General features: G+C 48.9%; 1 protein-coding gene across 3 annotated transcripts in view; it reads left to right on the top strand.

Annotated features, from left to right (window-relative positions):
• LOC144671738 (disks large homolog 4) overlaps nt 1-17303 on the top strand; it is a 308940-nt gene that overhangs the window by 96035 nt on the left and 195602 nt on the right. For 2 of the 3 annotated variants that reach the window (XM_078533747.1, XM_078533746.1), the window contains exon 1: nt 1637-2018. The exons of the other annotated variant lie outside the window; for it this stretch is intronic. In XM_078533747.1, coding sequence (XP_078389873.1) covers nt 1902-2018 — 117 coding nt within the window. In that variant the 5' untranslated portion in view covers nt 1637-1901. Of the gene's footprint in view, nt 1-1636; nt 2019-17303 lie in introns of those variants that run through there. 3 annotated transcript variants of the gene reach the window in all.

Here is a 17303-nt window from a genome sequence, read left to right as displayed (position 1 = left end):
GTACTGACCCTCCGACAGTGCGGCGCTCCCTCAGTACTGACCCTCTGACAGTGCGGCACTCCCTCAGAACTGACCCTCTGACAGTGCGGCGCTCCCTCAGTACTGACCCTCCGCCAGTGCGGCACTCCCACAGCACTGACCCTCTGACAGTGCAGCACTCCCTCAGTACTGACCCTCTGACAGTGCAGCGCTCCCTCAGTACTGACCCTCTGACAGTGCAGCACTCCCACAGCACTGACCCTCTGACAGTGCAGCACTGCCTCAGTACTGACCCTCTGACAATGCAGCACTCCCTCAGTACTGACCCTCTGACAGTGCACCACTCCCTCAGTACTGACCCTCTGACAGTGCAGCACTCTCTCAGTACTGACCTTCTGACAATGCAGCGCTCCCTCAGTACTGACCCTCCAATAGTGCGGCACTCCCTCAGTACTGACCCTCCGACAGTGCGGCACTCCCTCAGTACTGACCCTCTGACAGTGCGGCACTCCCTCAGAACTGACCCTCTGACAGTGCAGCACTCCCTCAGAACTGACCCTCCGACAGTGCGGCGCTCCCTCAGAACTGACCCTCCGACAGTGCGGCACTCCCTAAGTACTGACATTGGAGTGGTGGCCTGAATTTTGTGCTTTAGCCTCTGGAGTGGGGCTCAAACTCCCAACCTTTGAGTCCAGTGTGTTACCCACTCAGCTATGACCGACGCTTTCAATGACATCTGTTGTGGCGCCGGCTATGCTGAGGGGGCATGTCAGGCTTTTTCTCTGAAAGATGCACAGTTAATAGATTTGATCTCTTTTTGTACCGAGCTGTTTGATATTGAGGGGCGGGGGTGTGTGAGGTGGGGAGCTGGGCAGCATGTTTGGCCTCTGGATCAAAGAGAGGGAAAGTAATCCCAGACCCATCACCGTTTCACGCTCCCAGCTTTTGGGAAGGGTGTGAGGGTGGGACCGTGCCTGTCTGTAATGCAACCTCTTCCTGTGATGATCTATGAGCCAGTTACTGCTCACCTTCCCAGCTTTCATAAGGGAAAGGTGCCGATCGGAAGTTGTGAGTGAAGGAGGCAGAGGCCTAGCATGCTCCAGTGGAGTTTATACCTCAGTATGAGTCATGGGTGGAGGATGTGGTGTGGGAGCAGATAATAGTTTGTTGTGGGGAGGTGAGCGCGAGGGGAAGAGGCAATGCGACGGTGTGGTACTTATTGTGATTAATGTGTATCATGCTGATGGACCTCTCGCGTTTTAGTACTGCTGCCTGACAATCCCAGTGCCTGTTATAAATTATGCGTGAATATGGTTAAATACTCCAACGTGGTGTCATTCGGTGACCTAGTCCCGGTTCCCTCTGTTTGAAATCCAGCTGTTAGAGACAGTGATAGCGCCTGAGAAAGGAGCCCTGTCGATTGTCTGCATTCAGATTGTCAGCAATTATTTCTCCCTCCCCTCCCTCCTCCACCCCTCCCCCTGCTCTCTTCCTCCCTTCTCTCTCTCTCTCTCTCTCTCCATCCCTCTACCCCCCCACCACCACCCCCCCAACCCCCCACCTCCCTCCCTCCCCACCGCACAATTCATTCTTGCTGTTTGGTAAATCCTCCTCTTTAGCTGGAGCTGAAGGATCAGTGCTGTGATTGGCTGGGAATTCCCTGGGCTTACAGCGCGATGTGAAGCTGAGCAGGGGAAAAGGGCAGAATGAGGGAATAGGAGAGAGAGAGAGAGAGAAGGAGACAGTGATTTTGGAAGAAAGAAGAGAGAGAGGGAGAGGGAGAGAAGCAGCTCGCTGGGAAGAAATGATGAATTGAGAGACACAGGTTTTCAAGAAGGGCACATTCCGGAGTGTACGAAAGGAGCCTGGGAATCTGGTTAATCAGCACCTCGACCCTGCTGGAACGTTGTTTAATTTTTTTCATGGGTCTGCGTATAATGTCACCACCAATTAAAGATCTGACCTGTTTCTCTCCTGTGCTGTGTCAATGCAAGGTAGTATGTACCAACAAGACTTTGTCCCTCATGTTTGGATGCAAGGTGAGTGAATCCCTCCCGCGTTATAACTGATTTTAAGAACACCTTGATGATCTTTTGTTTTCTATTCTGTTGTGCAGCAAGTCCCTATTTGCTCCTTTCTGTGTCCTGTGTGTTTAAACTCGTGTCTTGGCTATTTATACATGAAAAGTGCAAACCACTCTTGTAACTTCACTCGGTTTCCCAGTGATCAAATTCGTCAGCGATTGGAATAAAGTTCCTTTTACCCTTTGGAAAGGCAAGGGGCTTTAATCATCAGTGGGCGAAATAGGGGCCTTAAAGGTAGAAGGGGCACAGCCTGAGGTGACTCGCAGTCTTGTTGTCTAGAGTTCAAGTCTGTGTTGAGCTGGCAGAGGTCTGAGGCCTGTTTCCAGGCCTCGGATGTGCACAGGCTTGGCTGAGGGGCTCCCACCAGTGGGAGCGCTATTTGATATCTGAGAGCCCCCCGAGATCTGCAGCGCCCCGAGTGTCCTAGCACCATACCGAGCTTGGCCTGGTTGCCTCTATTTGTCACCGACTGCCAGCTCCCTCAGGTACTCGCCCCTAACCCCTGTCCAACTCTCCCTGTGGCCAGCCCTCCCAGATCCTCATTCTGGGTTCTTCTGGTCTTCCCCCGACCCCCCAAGCTGGGATCCATTCCATCACTGCCCAAGCATTCAAGAGCAAACTCGCCCTTTATAGAAGCAGGCTTGGTTTGATAGTGGGGCCTGCCCTTGGCCTTGCTGGGGTGTTGTCCGGTGTCTTCAGTGTGAGATGTTTTACTTTTCACAGCCAGTGAACTTAGCCAAAATGTATTTCAACAGTTAAAATTACACCGCGTTCTATGGAAGTGTAAAAGATGTATAAACCTGAGGTTGGCCATTCAGTTCATCAGGCCCGTTCCATCCTAACCCCATCAAGGAGAGCTATCCACCCTAATCCCATTGTCCTTTCTCTATAATCCCTCCCAATGCTTTCTTTTCCAATCTTGGCTCATTCCCTTTGCCCTGATGTTTCACACGCTGCCTCAATAGCCCCTTGTGGTAAAGTCATTAATTAGGGCTAGATTGATGCTCTGGACTAGTTTCGAATGCTTAAGGGAGAAGGAGATGAATTTTCCAGGTAGTTTTTTTAAAATTGGAGATTCTTGACACCTCCAGGGGATCGTGTGGCTTCAGGGTTTGGTGGGGAGTGTGTATCGTGACAGAGAGGATGTGGGCACCAGAGGGTATTCTCTGGCCTCTCACTGTTCTATGTTCCAATAACTCCATGTGTGAGAAACATCCCTCCTAACTCCGCTCCTCCCCACCCACCCCTCCTGCCCATTGGCAAGTGATAAGTCAGAGGGTCTGTGCCCCCTTATTGCTAATTTGGTTTGCAAAGGGGAGATTCTTCCCATTTTGAACAAACTAAGCTGATGAGAGGCAGCACTGAGCAAAGTAAAGGGCAACTGTCCCATTTGGTTTCAGAGCAGTTCAGTGACACTCCTACTGTGACGAGTGAATTGGATTGTTGTTACAGCCGTTAGTCCTCCTCTTGGTGTGGGTCCTGGGCCCTTTGCAGTCACGGGCCTTAAGGGATGGGTGACAAGTTGATGAAGTTACTGGGCTGTGTTATAGGCATATGAAGAGGGGGTTGAGAATATAAGTGACCAATTCCTTTTCGCCACTTGGCGACCTCAACTGGACAAGAAAATTGCCCCCACTCCCCGGAAATCAGGCTTTTCCTCTGAGGGAAAGAAAGACAGACTTGCATTTCTGTAGCACCTTTCAGCAGCACTCCCCCAGTGCTGACCCTCCGACAGTGCAGCACTCCCTCAGTGCAGCACTCCCTCAGTTCTGACCCTCTGACAGTGTGGCACTCCCCCAGTACTGACCCTCTGACAGTGTGGCTCTCCCTCAGTACTGACCCTCCAACAGTGCGGCTCTCCCTCAGTACTGACCATCCAACAGTGTGGCTCTCCCTCAGTACTGACCCTCCGAGAGTGCAGCGCTCCCTCAGTACTGACTTTCTGACAGTGCCGCTCTCCCTCAGTACTGACCCTCTGACAGTGTGGCTCTCCCTCAGTACTGACCCTCTGACAGTGCGGCTCACCCTCAGTACTGACCCTCTGACACTGCAACGCTCCCTCAATACTCCACTCAGAGGGCCAACATGGATTATGGGCTCAATGCTCTGGGGCGAGACTTGTACCTATACCTTTCTGACTCAGGCGAGTGCTGTTGACTTAAACTTGATGCCAGGCAGAGAGGTATAATGCCAACCAGCTAGTTAACCCACTTAGTTTAAGACCTGATTGAAAGGCTATAGAGGAACAAAAGCAAATTCATAGCAGCCCTCAGGTGTCAGAGAGAGAATGAATTGCTTCCTGGGAGGGTGGGGAATGGGGAGAGTCACTGGTTTTACACTGTCTGGTTCAGTTCTCCAATTGAGCTGAATTCCAGCCTTCTGGTCGATGACCTTTGATAGCGAGTGTCCGGTGCCGGCTCTGTCACTTTCCAACTGGGTAAGGCCCAAAATCACAAAGGTTCTCATTTGGCACAGATTGATCACTGATATAATGGTCGCCTGCGCTTGGATTTAAAGGACTTTGATGGGGACATTGTAGAGGGAGGTTTACTCTGTATCTAACCCCGTGCTGTACCTGTCCTGGGAGTGTTTGATGGGGACATTGTAGAGGGAGCTTTACTCTGTATCTAACCCCGTGCTGTACCTGTCCTGGGAGTGTTTGATGGGGACAGTGCAGAGGGAGCTTTACTTTGTATCTGACTCCGTGCTGTACCTGTCCTGGGAGTGTTTGATGGGGACAGTGTAGAGGGAGCTTTACTCTGTATCTAACCCCGTGCTGTACCTGTCCTGGGAGTGTTTGATGAAGACAGTGTAGAGGGAGCTTTACTTTGTATCTGACTCCGTGCTGTACCTGTCCTGGGAGTGATTGATGGGGACAGTGTAGAGGGAGCTTTACTCTGTATCTAACCCTGTGCTGTACCTGTCCTGGGAGCGTTTGATGGGGACTGTGTAGAGGGAGCTTTACTCTGTATCTAACCCTGTGCTGTACCTGTCCTGGGAGTGTTTGATGGGGACAGTGTAGTGGGAGCTTTACTCTGTATCTAACCCTGTGCTGCACCTGTCCTGGGAGTGTTTGATGGGGACAGTGTAGAGGGAGCTTTACTTTGTATCTGACTCCGTGCTGTCCCTGTCCTGGGAGTGATTGATGGGGACAGTGTAGAGGGAGCTTTACTCCGTATCTGAACCCATGCTGTATCTGTCACTGGAGTGTTTGATGGGTCAGTGCAGAGGGAGCTTTACTCTGTATCTAACCCCGTGCTGTACCTGTCCTGGGAGTGATTGATGGGGACAGTGTAGAGGGAGCTTTACTATGTATCTAACCCTGTGCTGCACCTGTCCTGGGAGCGTTTGATGGGGACAGTGTAGTGGGAGCTTTACTCGGTATCTAACCCCATGCTGTACCTGACCTGGGAGTGTTTGTTGGGTACAGTGTAGAGGGAGCTTTACTCTGTATCTAACCCTGTGCTGTACCTGTCCTGGGATTGTTTGATGGGGACAGTGTAGAGGGAGCTTTAGTTTGTATCTGACTCCATGCTGTACCTGTCCTGGGAGTGTTTGATGGGGACAGTGTAGAGGGAGCTTTACTCCGTATCTAACCCCGTACTGTATCTGTCACTGGAGTGTTTGATGGGTCAGTGCAGAGGGAGCTTTACTCTGTATCTAACCCCGTGCTGTACCTGTCCTGGGAGTGTTTGATGGGGACAGTGTAGAGGTAGCTTTACTCTGTATCTAACCTCGTGCTGTACCTGCCCTGGGAACGTTTGATGGGGACAATGTAGAGGGAGCTTTACTCTGTATTTAACCCCGTGCTGTACCTGTCCTGGGAGTGTTTGATGGGGTCAGTGTAGAGGGAGCTTTACTCTGTATCTAACCCCATGCTGTATCTACATTGGGAGTGTTTGATGGGGACAGTGTAGAGGGAGCTTTACTCTGTATCTAACCCCGTGCTGTACCTGTCCTGGGAGTGTTTGATGGGGACAGTGCAGAGGTAGCTTTACTCTGTATCTAACCCCGTGCTGTGCCTGTCCTGGGAATGTTTAATGGGGACAGTGTAGAGGGAGCTTTACTCTGTATCTAACCCCATGCTGTATCTACATTGGGAGTGTTTGATGGGTCAGTGCAGAGGGAGCTTTACTCTGTATCTAACCCCGTGCTGTACCTGTCCTGGGAGTGTTTGATGGGGACAGTGTAGAGGGAGCTTTACTCTGTATCTAACCCCGTGCTGTACCTGTCCTGGGAGTGTTTGATGGGGACAGTGCAGAGGTAGCTTTACTCTGTATCTAACCCCGTGCTGTGCCTGTCCTGGGAATGTTTAATGGGGACAGTGTAGAGGGAGCTTTACTCTGTATCTAACCCCGTGCTGTAACTGCCCTGGGAGTGTTTGATGGGGACAGTGTAGAGGTAGCTTTACTCTGTATCTAACCCTGTGCTGTACCTGTCCTGGGAGTGTTTGATGGGGACGGTGTAGAGGGAGCTTTACTCTGTATCTAACCCCGTGCTGTACCTGTCCTGGGAGTGTTTGATGGGGACAGTGTAGAGGTAGCTTTACTCTGTATCTAACCCCGTGCTGTCCCTGTCCTGGGAGTCTTTGATGGGGACAGTGCAGAGGTAGCTTTACTCTGTATCTAACCCCGTGCTGTACCTGTCCTGGGAGTGTTTGATGGGGACAGTGTAGAGGGAGCTTTACTCTGTATCTAACCCCGTGCTGTACCTGTCCTGGGAGTGTTTGATGGGGACAGTGTAGAGGGAGCTTTACTCTGTATCTAACCCCGTGCTGTACCTGTCCTGGGAATGTTTGATGGGGACAGTGTAGAGGGAGCTTTACTCTGTATCTAACCCCGTGCTGTACCTGTCCTGGGAGTGTTTGATGGGGACAGTGCAGAGGGAGCTTTACTTTGTATCTGACTCCGTGCTGTACCTGTCCTGGGAGTGTTTGATGGGGACAGTGTAGAGGGAGCTTTACTCTGTATCTAACCCCGTGCTGTACCTGTCCTGGGAGTGTTTGATGAAGACAGTGTAGAGGGAGCTTTACTTTGTATCTGACTCCGTGCTGTACCTGTCCTGGGAGTGATTGATGGGGACAGTGTAGAGGGAGCTTTACTCTGTATCTAACCCTGTGCTGTACCTGTCCTGGGAGCGTTTGATGGGGACTGTGTAGAGGGAGCTTTACTCTGTATCTAACCCTGTGCTGTACCTGTCCTGGGAGTGTTTGATGGGGACAGTGTAGTGGGAGCTTTACTCTGTATCTAACCCTGTGCTGCACCTGTCCTGGGAGTGTTTGATGGGGACAGTGTAGAGGGAGCTTTACTTTGTATCTGACTCCGTGCTGTCCCTGTCCTGGGAGTGATTGATGGGGACAGTGTAGAGGGAGCTTTACTCCGTATCTGAACCCATGCTGTATCTGTCACTGGAGTGTTTGATGGGTCAGTGCAGAGGGAGCTTTACTCTGTATCTAACCCCGTGCTGTACCTGTCCTGGGAGTGATTGATGGGGACAGTGTAGAGGGAGCTTTACTATGTATCTAACCCTGTGCTGCACCTGTCCTGGGAGCGTTTGATGGGGACAGTGTAGTGGGAGCTTTACTCGGTATCTAACCCCATGCTGTACCTGACCTGGGAGTGTTTGTTGGGTACAGTGTAGAGGGAGCTTTACTCTGTATCTAACCCTGTGCTGTACCTGTCCTGGGATTGTTTGATGGGGACAGTGTAGAGGGAGCTTTAGTTTGTATCTGACTCCATGCTGTACCTGTCCTGGGAGTGTTTGATGGGGACAGTGTAGAGGGAGCTTTACTCCGTATCTAACCCCGTACTGTATCTGTCACTGGAGTGTTTGATGGGTCAGTGCAGAGGGAGCTTTACTCTGTATCTAACCCCGTGCTGTACCTGTCCTGGGAGTGTTTGATGGGGACAGTGTAGAGGTAGCTTTACTCTGTATCTAACCTCGTGCTGTACCTGCCCTGGGAACGTTTGATGGGGACAATGTAGAGGGAGCTTTACTCTGTATTTAACCCCGTGCTGTACCTGTCCTGGGAGTGTTTGATGGGGTCAGTGTAGAGGGAGCTTTACTCTGTATCTAACCCCATGCTGTATCTACATTGGGAGTGTTTGATGGGGACAGTGTAGAGGGAGCTTTACTCTGTATCTAACCCCGTGCTGTACCTGTCCTGGGAGTGTTTGATGGGGACAGTGCAGAGGTAGCTTTACTCTGTATCTAACCCCGTGCTGTGCCTGTCCTGGGAATGTTTAATGGGGACAGTGTAGAGGGAGCTTTACTCTGTATCTAACCCCATGCTGTATCTACATTGGGAGTGTTTGATGGGTCAGTGCAGAGGGAGCTTTACTCTGTATCTAACCCCGTGCTGTACCTGTCCTGGGAGTGTTTGATGGGGACAGTGTAGAGGGAGCTTTACTCTGTATCTAACCCCGTGCTGTACCTGTCCTGGGAGTGTTTGATGGGGACAGTGCAGAGGTAGCTTTACTCTGTATCTAACCCCGTGCTGTGCCTGTCCTGGGAATGTTTAATGGGGACAGTGTAGAGGGAGCTTTACTCTGTATCTAACCCCGTGCTGTAACTGCCCTGGGAGTGTTTGATGGGGACAGTGTAGAGGTAGCTTTACTCTGTATCTAACCCTGTGCTGTACCTGTCCTGGGAGTGTTTGATGGGGACGGTGTAGAGGGAGCTTTACTCTGTATCTAACCCCGTGCTGTACCTGTCCTGGGAGTGTTTGATGGGGACAGTGTAGAGGTAGCTTTACTCTGTATCTAACCCCGTGCTGTCCCTGTCCTGGGAGTCTTTGATGGGGACAGTGCAGAGGTAGCTTTACTCTGTATCTAACCCCGTGCTGTACCTGTCCTGGGAGTGTTTGATGGGGACAGTGTAGAGGGAGCTTTACTCTGTATCTAACCCCGTGCTGTACCTGTCCTGGGAGTGTTTGATGGGGACAGTGTAGAGGGAGCTTTACTCTGTATCTAACCCCGTGCTGTACCTGTCCTGGGAATGTTTGATGGGGACAGTGTAGAGGGAGCTTTACTCTGTATCTAACCCCGTGCTGTACCTGTCCTGGGAGTGTTTGATGGGGACAGTGTAGAGGGAGCTTTACTCTGTATCTAAACCCGTGCTGTACCTGTCCTGGGAGTGTTTGATGGGGACAGTGTAGAGGGAGGTTTACTCTGTATCTAACCCCGTGCTGTACCTGTCCTGGGAGTGTTTGATGGGGACAGTGTAGAGGTAGCTTTACTCTGTATCTAACCCCGTGCTGTACCTGTCCTGGGAGTGTTTGATGGGGACAGTGTAGAGGGAGCTTTACTCTGTATCTGACCTGTGCTGTGCTTATGGGTGGGGTTGTAATGCGGTTCTGTGAGATTAATATATGGTTTCATCTTGGAAAGTAATGTTGCTGGTGTATAAGACCAGAAAACATAGGAAGAGAAGCAGGCCATTCGGCCCATCGAGCGTGCTCTGCCATTCAATGAGATCATGGCTGTTTTGATAATCCTCAACTCCACTTTCCTGCTTTGATTCCCTTACTGATTAAAAATCTGTCTATCTCAGCCTTGAATATACTTAACGACCCAGCCTCTACACCCCTCTGCGGTAAAGAATCACACAGATTCACTACCCTCTGAGAGAAGAAATTCCCCTTCATTTCAGTTTTAAATAGGCGCCCCCTTACTCTGAGATTATGCCCTCTGGTCCTAGACTCTCCCACAAAGGGAAACAACCTCTCATTCTTCTAAACTCCATTGAGTACAAGCCCAACAACCTCTCCTCATGAGAAAATCCGTCCATCCCCTAGTGAATCCCTCCAACCTAGTGACCCTTCTCTGGACTGCCTCCAATGCCAGTCCATCTTTCTTTAAGGGGACAAAAACTGTTCACAGTATTCTAGGTGTGGTCTAACTAGTACCTTGTATAGTTTTAGCAAGACTCCTCTATTTTTATATTCCATTCCCTTTGAAATGAAGGCCAACATTCCACTTGCCTTCCCTATTACCTGAACTTGTATGCTAGCTTTTTGGGATTCATGCACGAGGACCCCCAAATCCCTCTGTGCTGCAGATTTCTTCAGTCTTTCTCCATTTAAGTAATATTCAGCTCCTCTATTCTTCCGGCCAAAGTGCATAACCTCACACTTTCCCACATTATATTCCATCTGCCACGTTTTTGCCCACTCACTTAACCTATATCCCTCTTTGTGTCATCCTCATCGCTTGCCTTCCCACCTGTTTTTGTGTCATCCGCAAACTTGGCGATAGTACATTTACCCCTCATCTAAGTCATTAATGTATATTGTAAATAATTGTGGCCCCAGCACTGATCCCTGTGGCACTCCACTAGTTACAGGCTGCCATCCTGAAACTGCCCCCTGTATCCCAACTCTCAGTCTTCTATTAGTCAGCCAATCCTCTATCCATGCTAATATACTACCCCCAACACCATGGGCTCTTATCTTATTAAGTAGCCTTATATATGGTACCTTATTGAACACCTCTTGGAAATCCAAATATATTACATCTACTGGTTCCCCTTTATCTATCCTGCTTGTTACCTCCTCAAAGAATTCTAATAAATTTGTCAGGCATGATTTCCCCATCATGAAGTCATGCTGACTTTGTTTGATTATATTATGCATTTCTAAATGCTCTGCTATTACATCCTTTATAATAGACTCTAACATTTTCCCAGTGACAGATGTTAAGCTAACTGGCCTATAGTCACCTGTTGTGATTAAGCAATTGAGTTTTGGTTACCAGCGGTTACCTCACAATGAGTACAGACTTCACCAAACTTACACACATTCAGCTGGCTGCTGAAGACAAAGAAAGCCCCATATCCCAGCATGTGTCTCAGGATTACTTCATCAAGTATCGTATAAAAATAACCTGGTTTAAAGTTAGCCTCTTCTGGTCCAGTTTGATGGTTTTTGATGTCACAGAACCCTATGAGTTAGATAGCAGCAACAACATTATTCTGCTCAAGGTAGGATGATCTGAGTTTTGACAAGTTGGTGCAGAAAATTGGATGTCACAATCGCTTGTGTAAGGTCATATTTTTCAAGGAGCTTCTCCAATCTCATGCTAGAGGAGCGTGGTTCAGGAGTTACTAGAATGATCACGTCTTGTGTAGGATGTATTTGGCTGTCAACTACTATCTCGTTACTGATCATTTAGCTGTGTATCTGGATGCCATTTTGGTCTCCATGTTACATGAAGGCTAGTGAGATACTAGAGAAGGCGCAAATAAAGATTTACGTGTATTAAAGCAGAGCTTAGAGCTTATAACTTTCAAGAAAGACTGAACCGACTGGGGCTTTATCCTCTATAAAGGAGAGAGTTGAGGCTGACATGATAGAAGTCTTCAGAATTATGAAGGAGTCCGATAGGGTAGTTGTAGAGTAGACGTTTCCACTCGTGGGTGACCAGAACCAGGTGGTGTAGATATAAGATGGTCACTAATAAATCCAATGGGGATTTCAGGAGAAACACTTGTACCCAGAGAGTGGTGAGAATGTGGTACTCACTACTACAGGGAGTGGTTGAGGTGAACAGTATAGATACATTTAAGGGAAAGCTGGATAAACACATGAGGGAGGAAGGAATAGAGGATATGCTGATAGGGTGAGATGGAGAGGGGGTAGAGGGAGGCTCATGTGGAGCAGTAACACCAGAATGTTGCAGATGGGGTCAATGGCCTGTAGCTCCTCCCTCATGGTCCTTGCACCCAGTAATCCCCAAGCTTGCTTGTAGCCCTCACACAGAGGGAGTGAGACTTCTAGGTGAAGCTGTTGATTGTGTAGAGTTAACCCCTTGAAATGAAGGGTCGGAATATTGATGGATAAATGCATTTGACGTGATCAAATGTGGTGTGACAGAGTGTCAGGTCCAGGGTAGTGTCAAGGCAAGGAAAGGAACTGGGCCAGGATGTATCGTGTATTTTGAAAGGTTAGATTTGGAACTTTTATTTGATCCTCCCTTTGGGAACAGAGAGGAACCTTGCAGAATTCTTCCTCAGGAGATGGAACTGGTCAGGTAGAGCCCGTGATAGTTTATGCCATCGGCGGGGTATTTATTCACTGCCAGAGGAATGGGCAAAGAGAGCCAGTGTTCACCAAGCTACTGGCAGTTTAGGTCTCAAATCACGCAGAGCCAAGTTTGAGCACTTTACAAGCCGGGGAGAGGGGGAAGTTGAGGAGGTGGTATGAATTAGGAAGTACTGAGCTGAGGAGCCAAGGAAACATCTATACCAGGCATTGGAAAGAAGCTGGCAAGGTGAGGTGCTTTGGGAGGACTCCATGAGAGACCAGATAAAATCTCTTTATATAGAGGAATGTTTTTGCAACATGAGAACAGCCCCCAGCTTTATGAACATGCGAATTAGGAGCAGGAGGAGGCCACTCGGCCCCTCGAACCTGCTCCGTCATTCAACAAGATCATGGCTGATCTGTTTGTCACCTCAGCCCCACATTCCCCGATAATCTTACGCTCCTTGCTTACTGAGAATCTATCTAGCTCTGCTTTAAAAATATTCAAAAGACTCGGTTTCCACTGCCTTTTGAGGAAGAGAGTTCCGAAGACTGACTACCGTAGACTTTCTAGAGTTTCTATCATAGTGATCATTTAGCTTTCATCTCTCAACCTCATCTTAAACTAAACCATCTTAAAAAAGGGATGAAGGAACAGAGAGAACATTCAAAATCCTTTTGGAGATGTCAGAACAAATTGAGAAGGCATAGGGAATCTGGGCTTTAGAAATAGAGGTATAGAATACAAAAATAAGGGCATTATCTTAATCCCTCTTTAAGCTACTGGTTTAGGGACAAGGGGGAACATTGTGCCCAGTTCTGGGCTCCATACTATTGGAAGCATGTTAAGGCATCCAGAGATTACAGATGGGATCTAAAATGTATAGCCTACAATGGAATGTTAGAGTTGAATCTTTGATTTACGCTTTCAGAACAGAAAGGTGAGGTGAGAAGGAAAATTGTTCCCATTAGCTGATGCTACAAGGTCCAGCGGACACAGGTTTAAGGTTTTGGAGATGCAAGGGGGAAGGTGAGGAAGGACTTTTTTACACAGTGAGTAGTAATGGCCTGGAACACACTGTCTCCCTTTCTACTGCCCTCAGAGGTAATCAGTGATTTCAAAAGGAAATTGGAGGGGCACTTGAAAAAAAATTAACTTGCAGGGCTACGGGGGTAGAGGGGGGGATTGTTTGTATTGCTCAACAGGGAGCTGGCATAGGCCCGATGGGCTGAATGGTGTCCTTCGGTGTTGTAACTGACTCTATGACTCTACAGGAGCACATCAGAGATTGGGGATTTTGCAGAGTGTAACTCACCTCTGTGACACCTCAAAGCCTGTCCACAATCGACAAGGCACAAGTCAGGAGTGTGATGGAATACTCCCCATTTGCCTGGATGAGTGCAGCTCCCACAACACTTAAGAAGCTCGGCACCATCCAGGACAAAGCAGCCCACTTGACTGGCACCCTATCCACAGACATTCACTCCCTCCACCCGACGCACAGTAGCAGCAGTGTGTACCATCTACAAGATGCACTGCAGCAACTCGCCAAAGCTCTCCTTCCACAGCACCTTCCAAATCCGTGGCCTGTACCACCTAGGACAAGGGCAGCAGACAGATGGGAACACCACCACCTGGAAGTTCCCCTCCAAGCCACTCACCATCCTGAATTGGAAATATATCGGCCGCTCCTTCACTGTCACTGGGTCAAAATCCTGGAACTCCCTCCCTAACAGCACTGTGGGCGTACCTACACCACAGGGACTGCAGCCGTTCAAGAAGGCAGCTCACCACCACCTTCTCAAGGGGCAATTAAGGATGGGAAATAAATGCTGGGCCTATGCAGTAGTAGCTGGGCCCTATGAACAAATAAAAGAAGAGATTTGCTAGAATAGGACCAGGGATGAGGGAGTTCAGTTCATGTGGAGAGGCTGGAGAAACCGGGATTGTTCTCCTTAGAGCAGAGAAGGTTAAGGGGGAGATTGAATCGAGGCGTTCAAAATCATGAGGGCGTTTGGATAGAGTAAATAAGGAGAAACTGTTTCCAGTGGCAGGAGGGCCGGCAAATATAGAACCATAGAAAAGTTATGGTGCAGAAAGAGGCCATTCAGCCCATCATGTCTGTGTTGGCCAGAAAAGGTGAAAAAGAAACTAGCCGCTAACTAACTAACCAGAGGGATACAGATTGAAGAGAATCGGTAAAAGAACCAGGCGGCGAGATGAGGAGAATATTTTTACACAGCGGCTTGTTGTGATCTGGAATTCTGAAAGTGGAAGCAGATTCAATAAGAACGTTCAAAAGGGAATTGGATAAACACTTGAAGGGGAACATTTTCAGGGATATGGGGAAAGGAGCAGGGGAAGCGGGACTAATTGGATAGCTCTTTCATCTAGAGGGAGATGCAGACCTTTTTCAGTGGGGGCCTTGAGGTACCAGGATAACAATGGGCTGAATGGCCACCTTCTGTGCTGTGTCATTGTATGATTAATCCAATGAAGAAGTTATAAAGGCTAAGAATTACGTCCTTCATGCCTTTGTCACTGTTCAGCCTGGCATACTGTGCACATTTAATTGTGCACTATTGCACACGGTGGGGTGAGAAAGGCTGACAGTGACATTGAAGGTTCAATGTGAACATTACCACATGACAGGCCCCTGCCAGATCATAACAGCTGGTTCTGTAAGGGAAACTGGATATACTTTCTGTGGATGACAGAAACCACCTCCTCCTGCCTCCACCCCACCACCCCTTACCCGAGAAACACTGAGATAGCAGACCCTCCCCACCCTGACCCTGAGCTATACAGTGACACTCTACCATCCTGTGCACGTGACTGAGGGGCACTGCACCCTGCAATGTCATTGTTCTAAAAATACCCGACCCCTCTCTGGCTGAGTGACAGCGAGATGTGGACCCTTTTCAGTGGGGGGTGCCTTGGGGTACCAGCACAACAGCCTGCAAATGACAATGACACCGCAGCCCACTGTGCAAATGTCGCAGCGAGACAGGAACCGGGCTATCTGGACGGCACACAGAATAGTAAACAGTGAGAGGTCTGCTCATTGGAGATGCTGAGCTTGGTGTAAATTAAACGGTGGATGCTTCACCAGGATTAACTCTTGTGCCTTTGTACTGCCTGCCTTCCTTCAGATCTAGCTGGTATTTCTGTTCCAGCCCTGCTCACCACTTCTCCATATCCTGTGGCTTTGCTCAAACTTCCACTTCAGATTGAAGTCACTGAATTGTACAGCACAGGAGGAGGACATTCGGCCCACTCTGCCTGTGCTGGCTCTTTGAAAAGCTATCCGATTAGTCCTACTCTCCTCCCTGGTCTTTCCCCCCCTCCATGGCCCTGCGAATTTTTCACCTTTCAGGCATTCTGCTTTTGAAAGTTCTTGTTGAATCTGCTTCTACCGTCCTCTCAGGCAGCACATTCCAGATCACAACTCGCTGCGTTTTTAAAAAAAATTCACTCACGGGATGTGGGCTTCGCTGGCTGGGCCAGCATTTATTACCCATCCCTAGTTTCCCTTGAGAAGGAGATGGTGAGCTGCCTTCTTGAACCGCTGCAGTCCAACAGAAACAATTCTCACCGCCCTCTCTGGTTCTTTTGCGGATTCTCTTCAACCTGTGTCCTCCTGGTTGCGGAACCACCTGGAAGCAGTTTCTCCTTTCTCTTTCAAAGTATAAATTCAGGAACACGTTGGAGAGGGGTGCAGAGCAAATTTACTGAAATGGTCCCAGGGATGGGGGATTAAAGTTAAGTGGAGAGTCAGGAGAAAGCAGAACAGGTTAGGGGGTGACTTCATCATCTTCCTCAGTTCTCTGCCTGAAGACAGGTCTGACCCACAGCGCCACAATCTCCTCAATGGGTAGGGCAAGGAGGCAGGACCTGCCACAATCTCCACAACGGGTAGGGTAAGGAGGCAGGACCCAAATCTATCCTAACCGGAATGGGGAAATCGAACCCTGTGCTGTTAGCACCAATCTGGTCTACATCCAACTGAGCCAATTTCCCGTGGCAACTTTTACATGTGCGTTGTAGCCTGGAACTATGGATAGTGATAGTTGAGGCATTACATGGCTGACCAGGAATCTCTCCTTTCTTACTGCCTACCACTGGCATGTGTTGGAAGGATTTGCAAGTTGATACTCGCCCTATTTTTCCACATTACAAACAGACCTTCCTCAGCCAACAGTCCTGGAGTGAGATTTGAACCCGGAGCTTTGGGCCCAGAGGCAGGGATGCAACCCACTGCACCACAAGACTTCCAGAGATTTAACAGGTGCATTCACAATCTTGAAGACACGATGGAGTAAATAAGGATAAACCTTTTCCAGTGGCTGTTGGTCGGTAACCAAAGGGCCCAGATTTAAGGTGATTTCCAAGTGAACCCGAGGTCACATGAGGAAAACATGTTTTCCACAGCGAGTTGCTGTGATCTGGAAGGCGCTGCCTGAAAGGGAGGCCGAAGCAGATTCAATAGGAACTTTCCAAAGGGAATTGGATAAATACTTGAGGGGAAATAAATCGCAGGACTCTGGTGAAAGAGCAATGGGGAGTGGGGCTCTAAATAGATAGCTCTTCAAAAGACTGGAGCAGACTCGATGGAGTTAATGGCCTTCTGTGCGGTACTATTCAGTGATTCTAAATCAAGGTAGCTTGAAGAAAGATTGGTCTTGCTCTTGAGATTAAATGGTCCATTTAAACTCATTTGCAATGCAGCACCACCACTATCAAACATTGCAGTCTATAGTCACTTTGTAAAGCTGCAGTTATCAGTCTGTGAAGGTACAGGCTATCAGACCAGCAATCTTTGTCACAACAGTAATACTAGAGTAACTTTACAAGAGAGAGAGGTAATGTTAGTTGGCGTTCACTGAACTTTGCTTTGGGAGGTAAATGAAGGGTGTGGAACTTAGCACACGAACTTCTTATATCTGGAATCGATGTCTGAATCAGGCTGATGGAGTGAAAAATCGTTCTCCATGTTCTGGCTGCATGAGCCCTATCATTAAAAGGGAATTGGTTGGTTGGGAAGGCAAAAGTGGTCAGTGGATGAGCAAGAGAGTGGAATTAGACTGGAGAGTTCACATGGAGGAAAATACCGACTTGGAGGACTTGTATCTAAGCCCGTGCTGTCCCTGTCCTGGGAGTGTTTGATGGGGACAGTGTAGAGGGAGATTTACTCTGTATCTAACCCTGTGCTGTACCT

This window comes from Cetorhinus maximus, chromosome 34 (assembly GCF_964194155.1).
Source record: "Cetorhinus maximus chromosome 34, sCetMax3.hap1.1, whole genome shotgun sequence".
NCBI classification, from domain to species: Eukaryota; Metazoa; Chordata; class Chondrichthyes; order Lamniformes; family Cetorhinidae; genus Cetorhinus; species Cetorhinus maximus.
The sequence above is the reverse complement of the archived record's forward strand: the minus strand, read 5'-3'. Positions and strand labels throughout refer to the sequence as shown.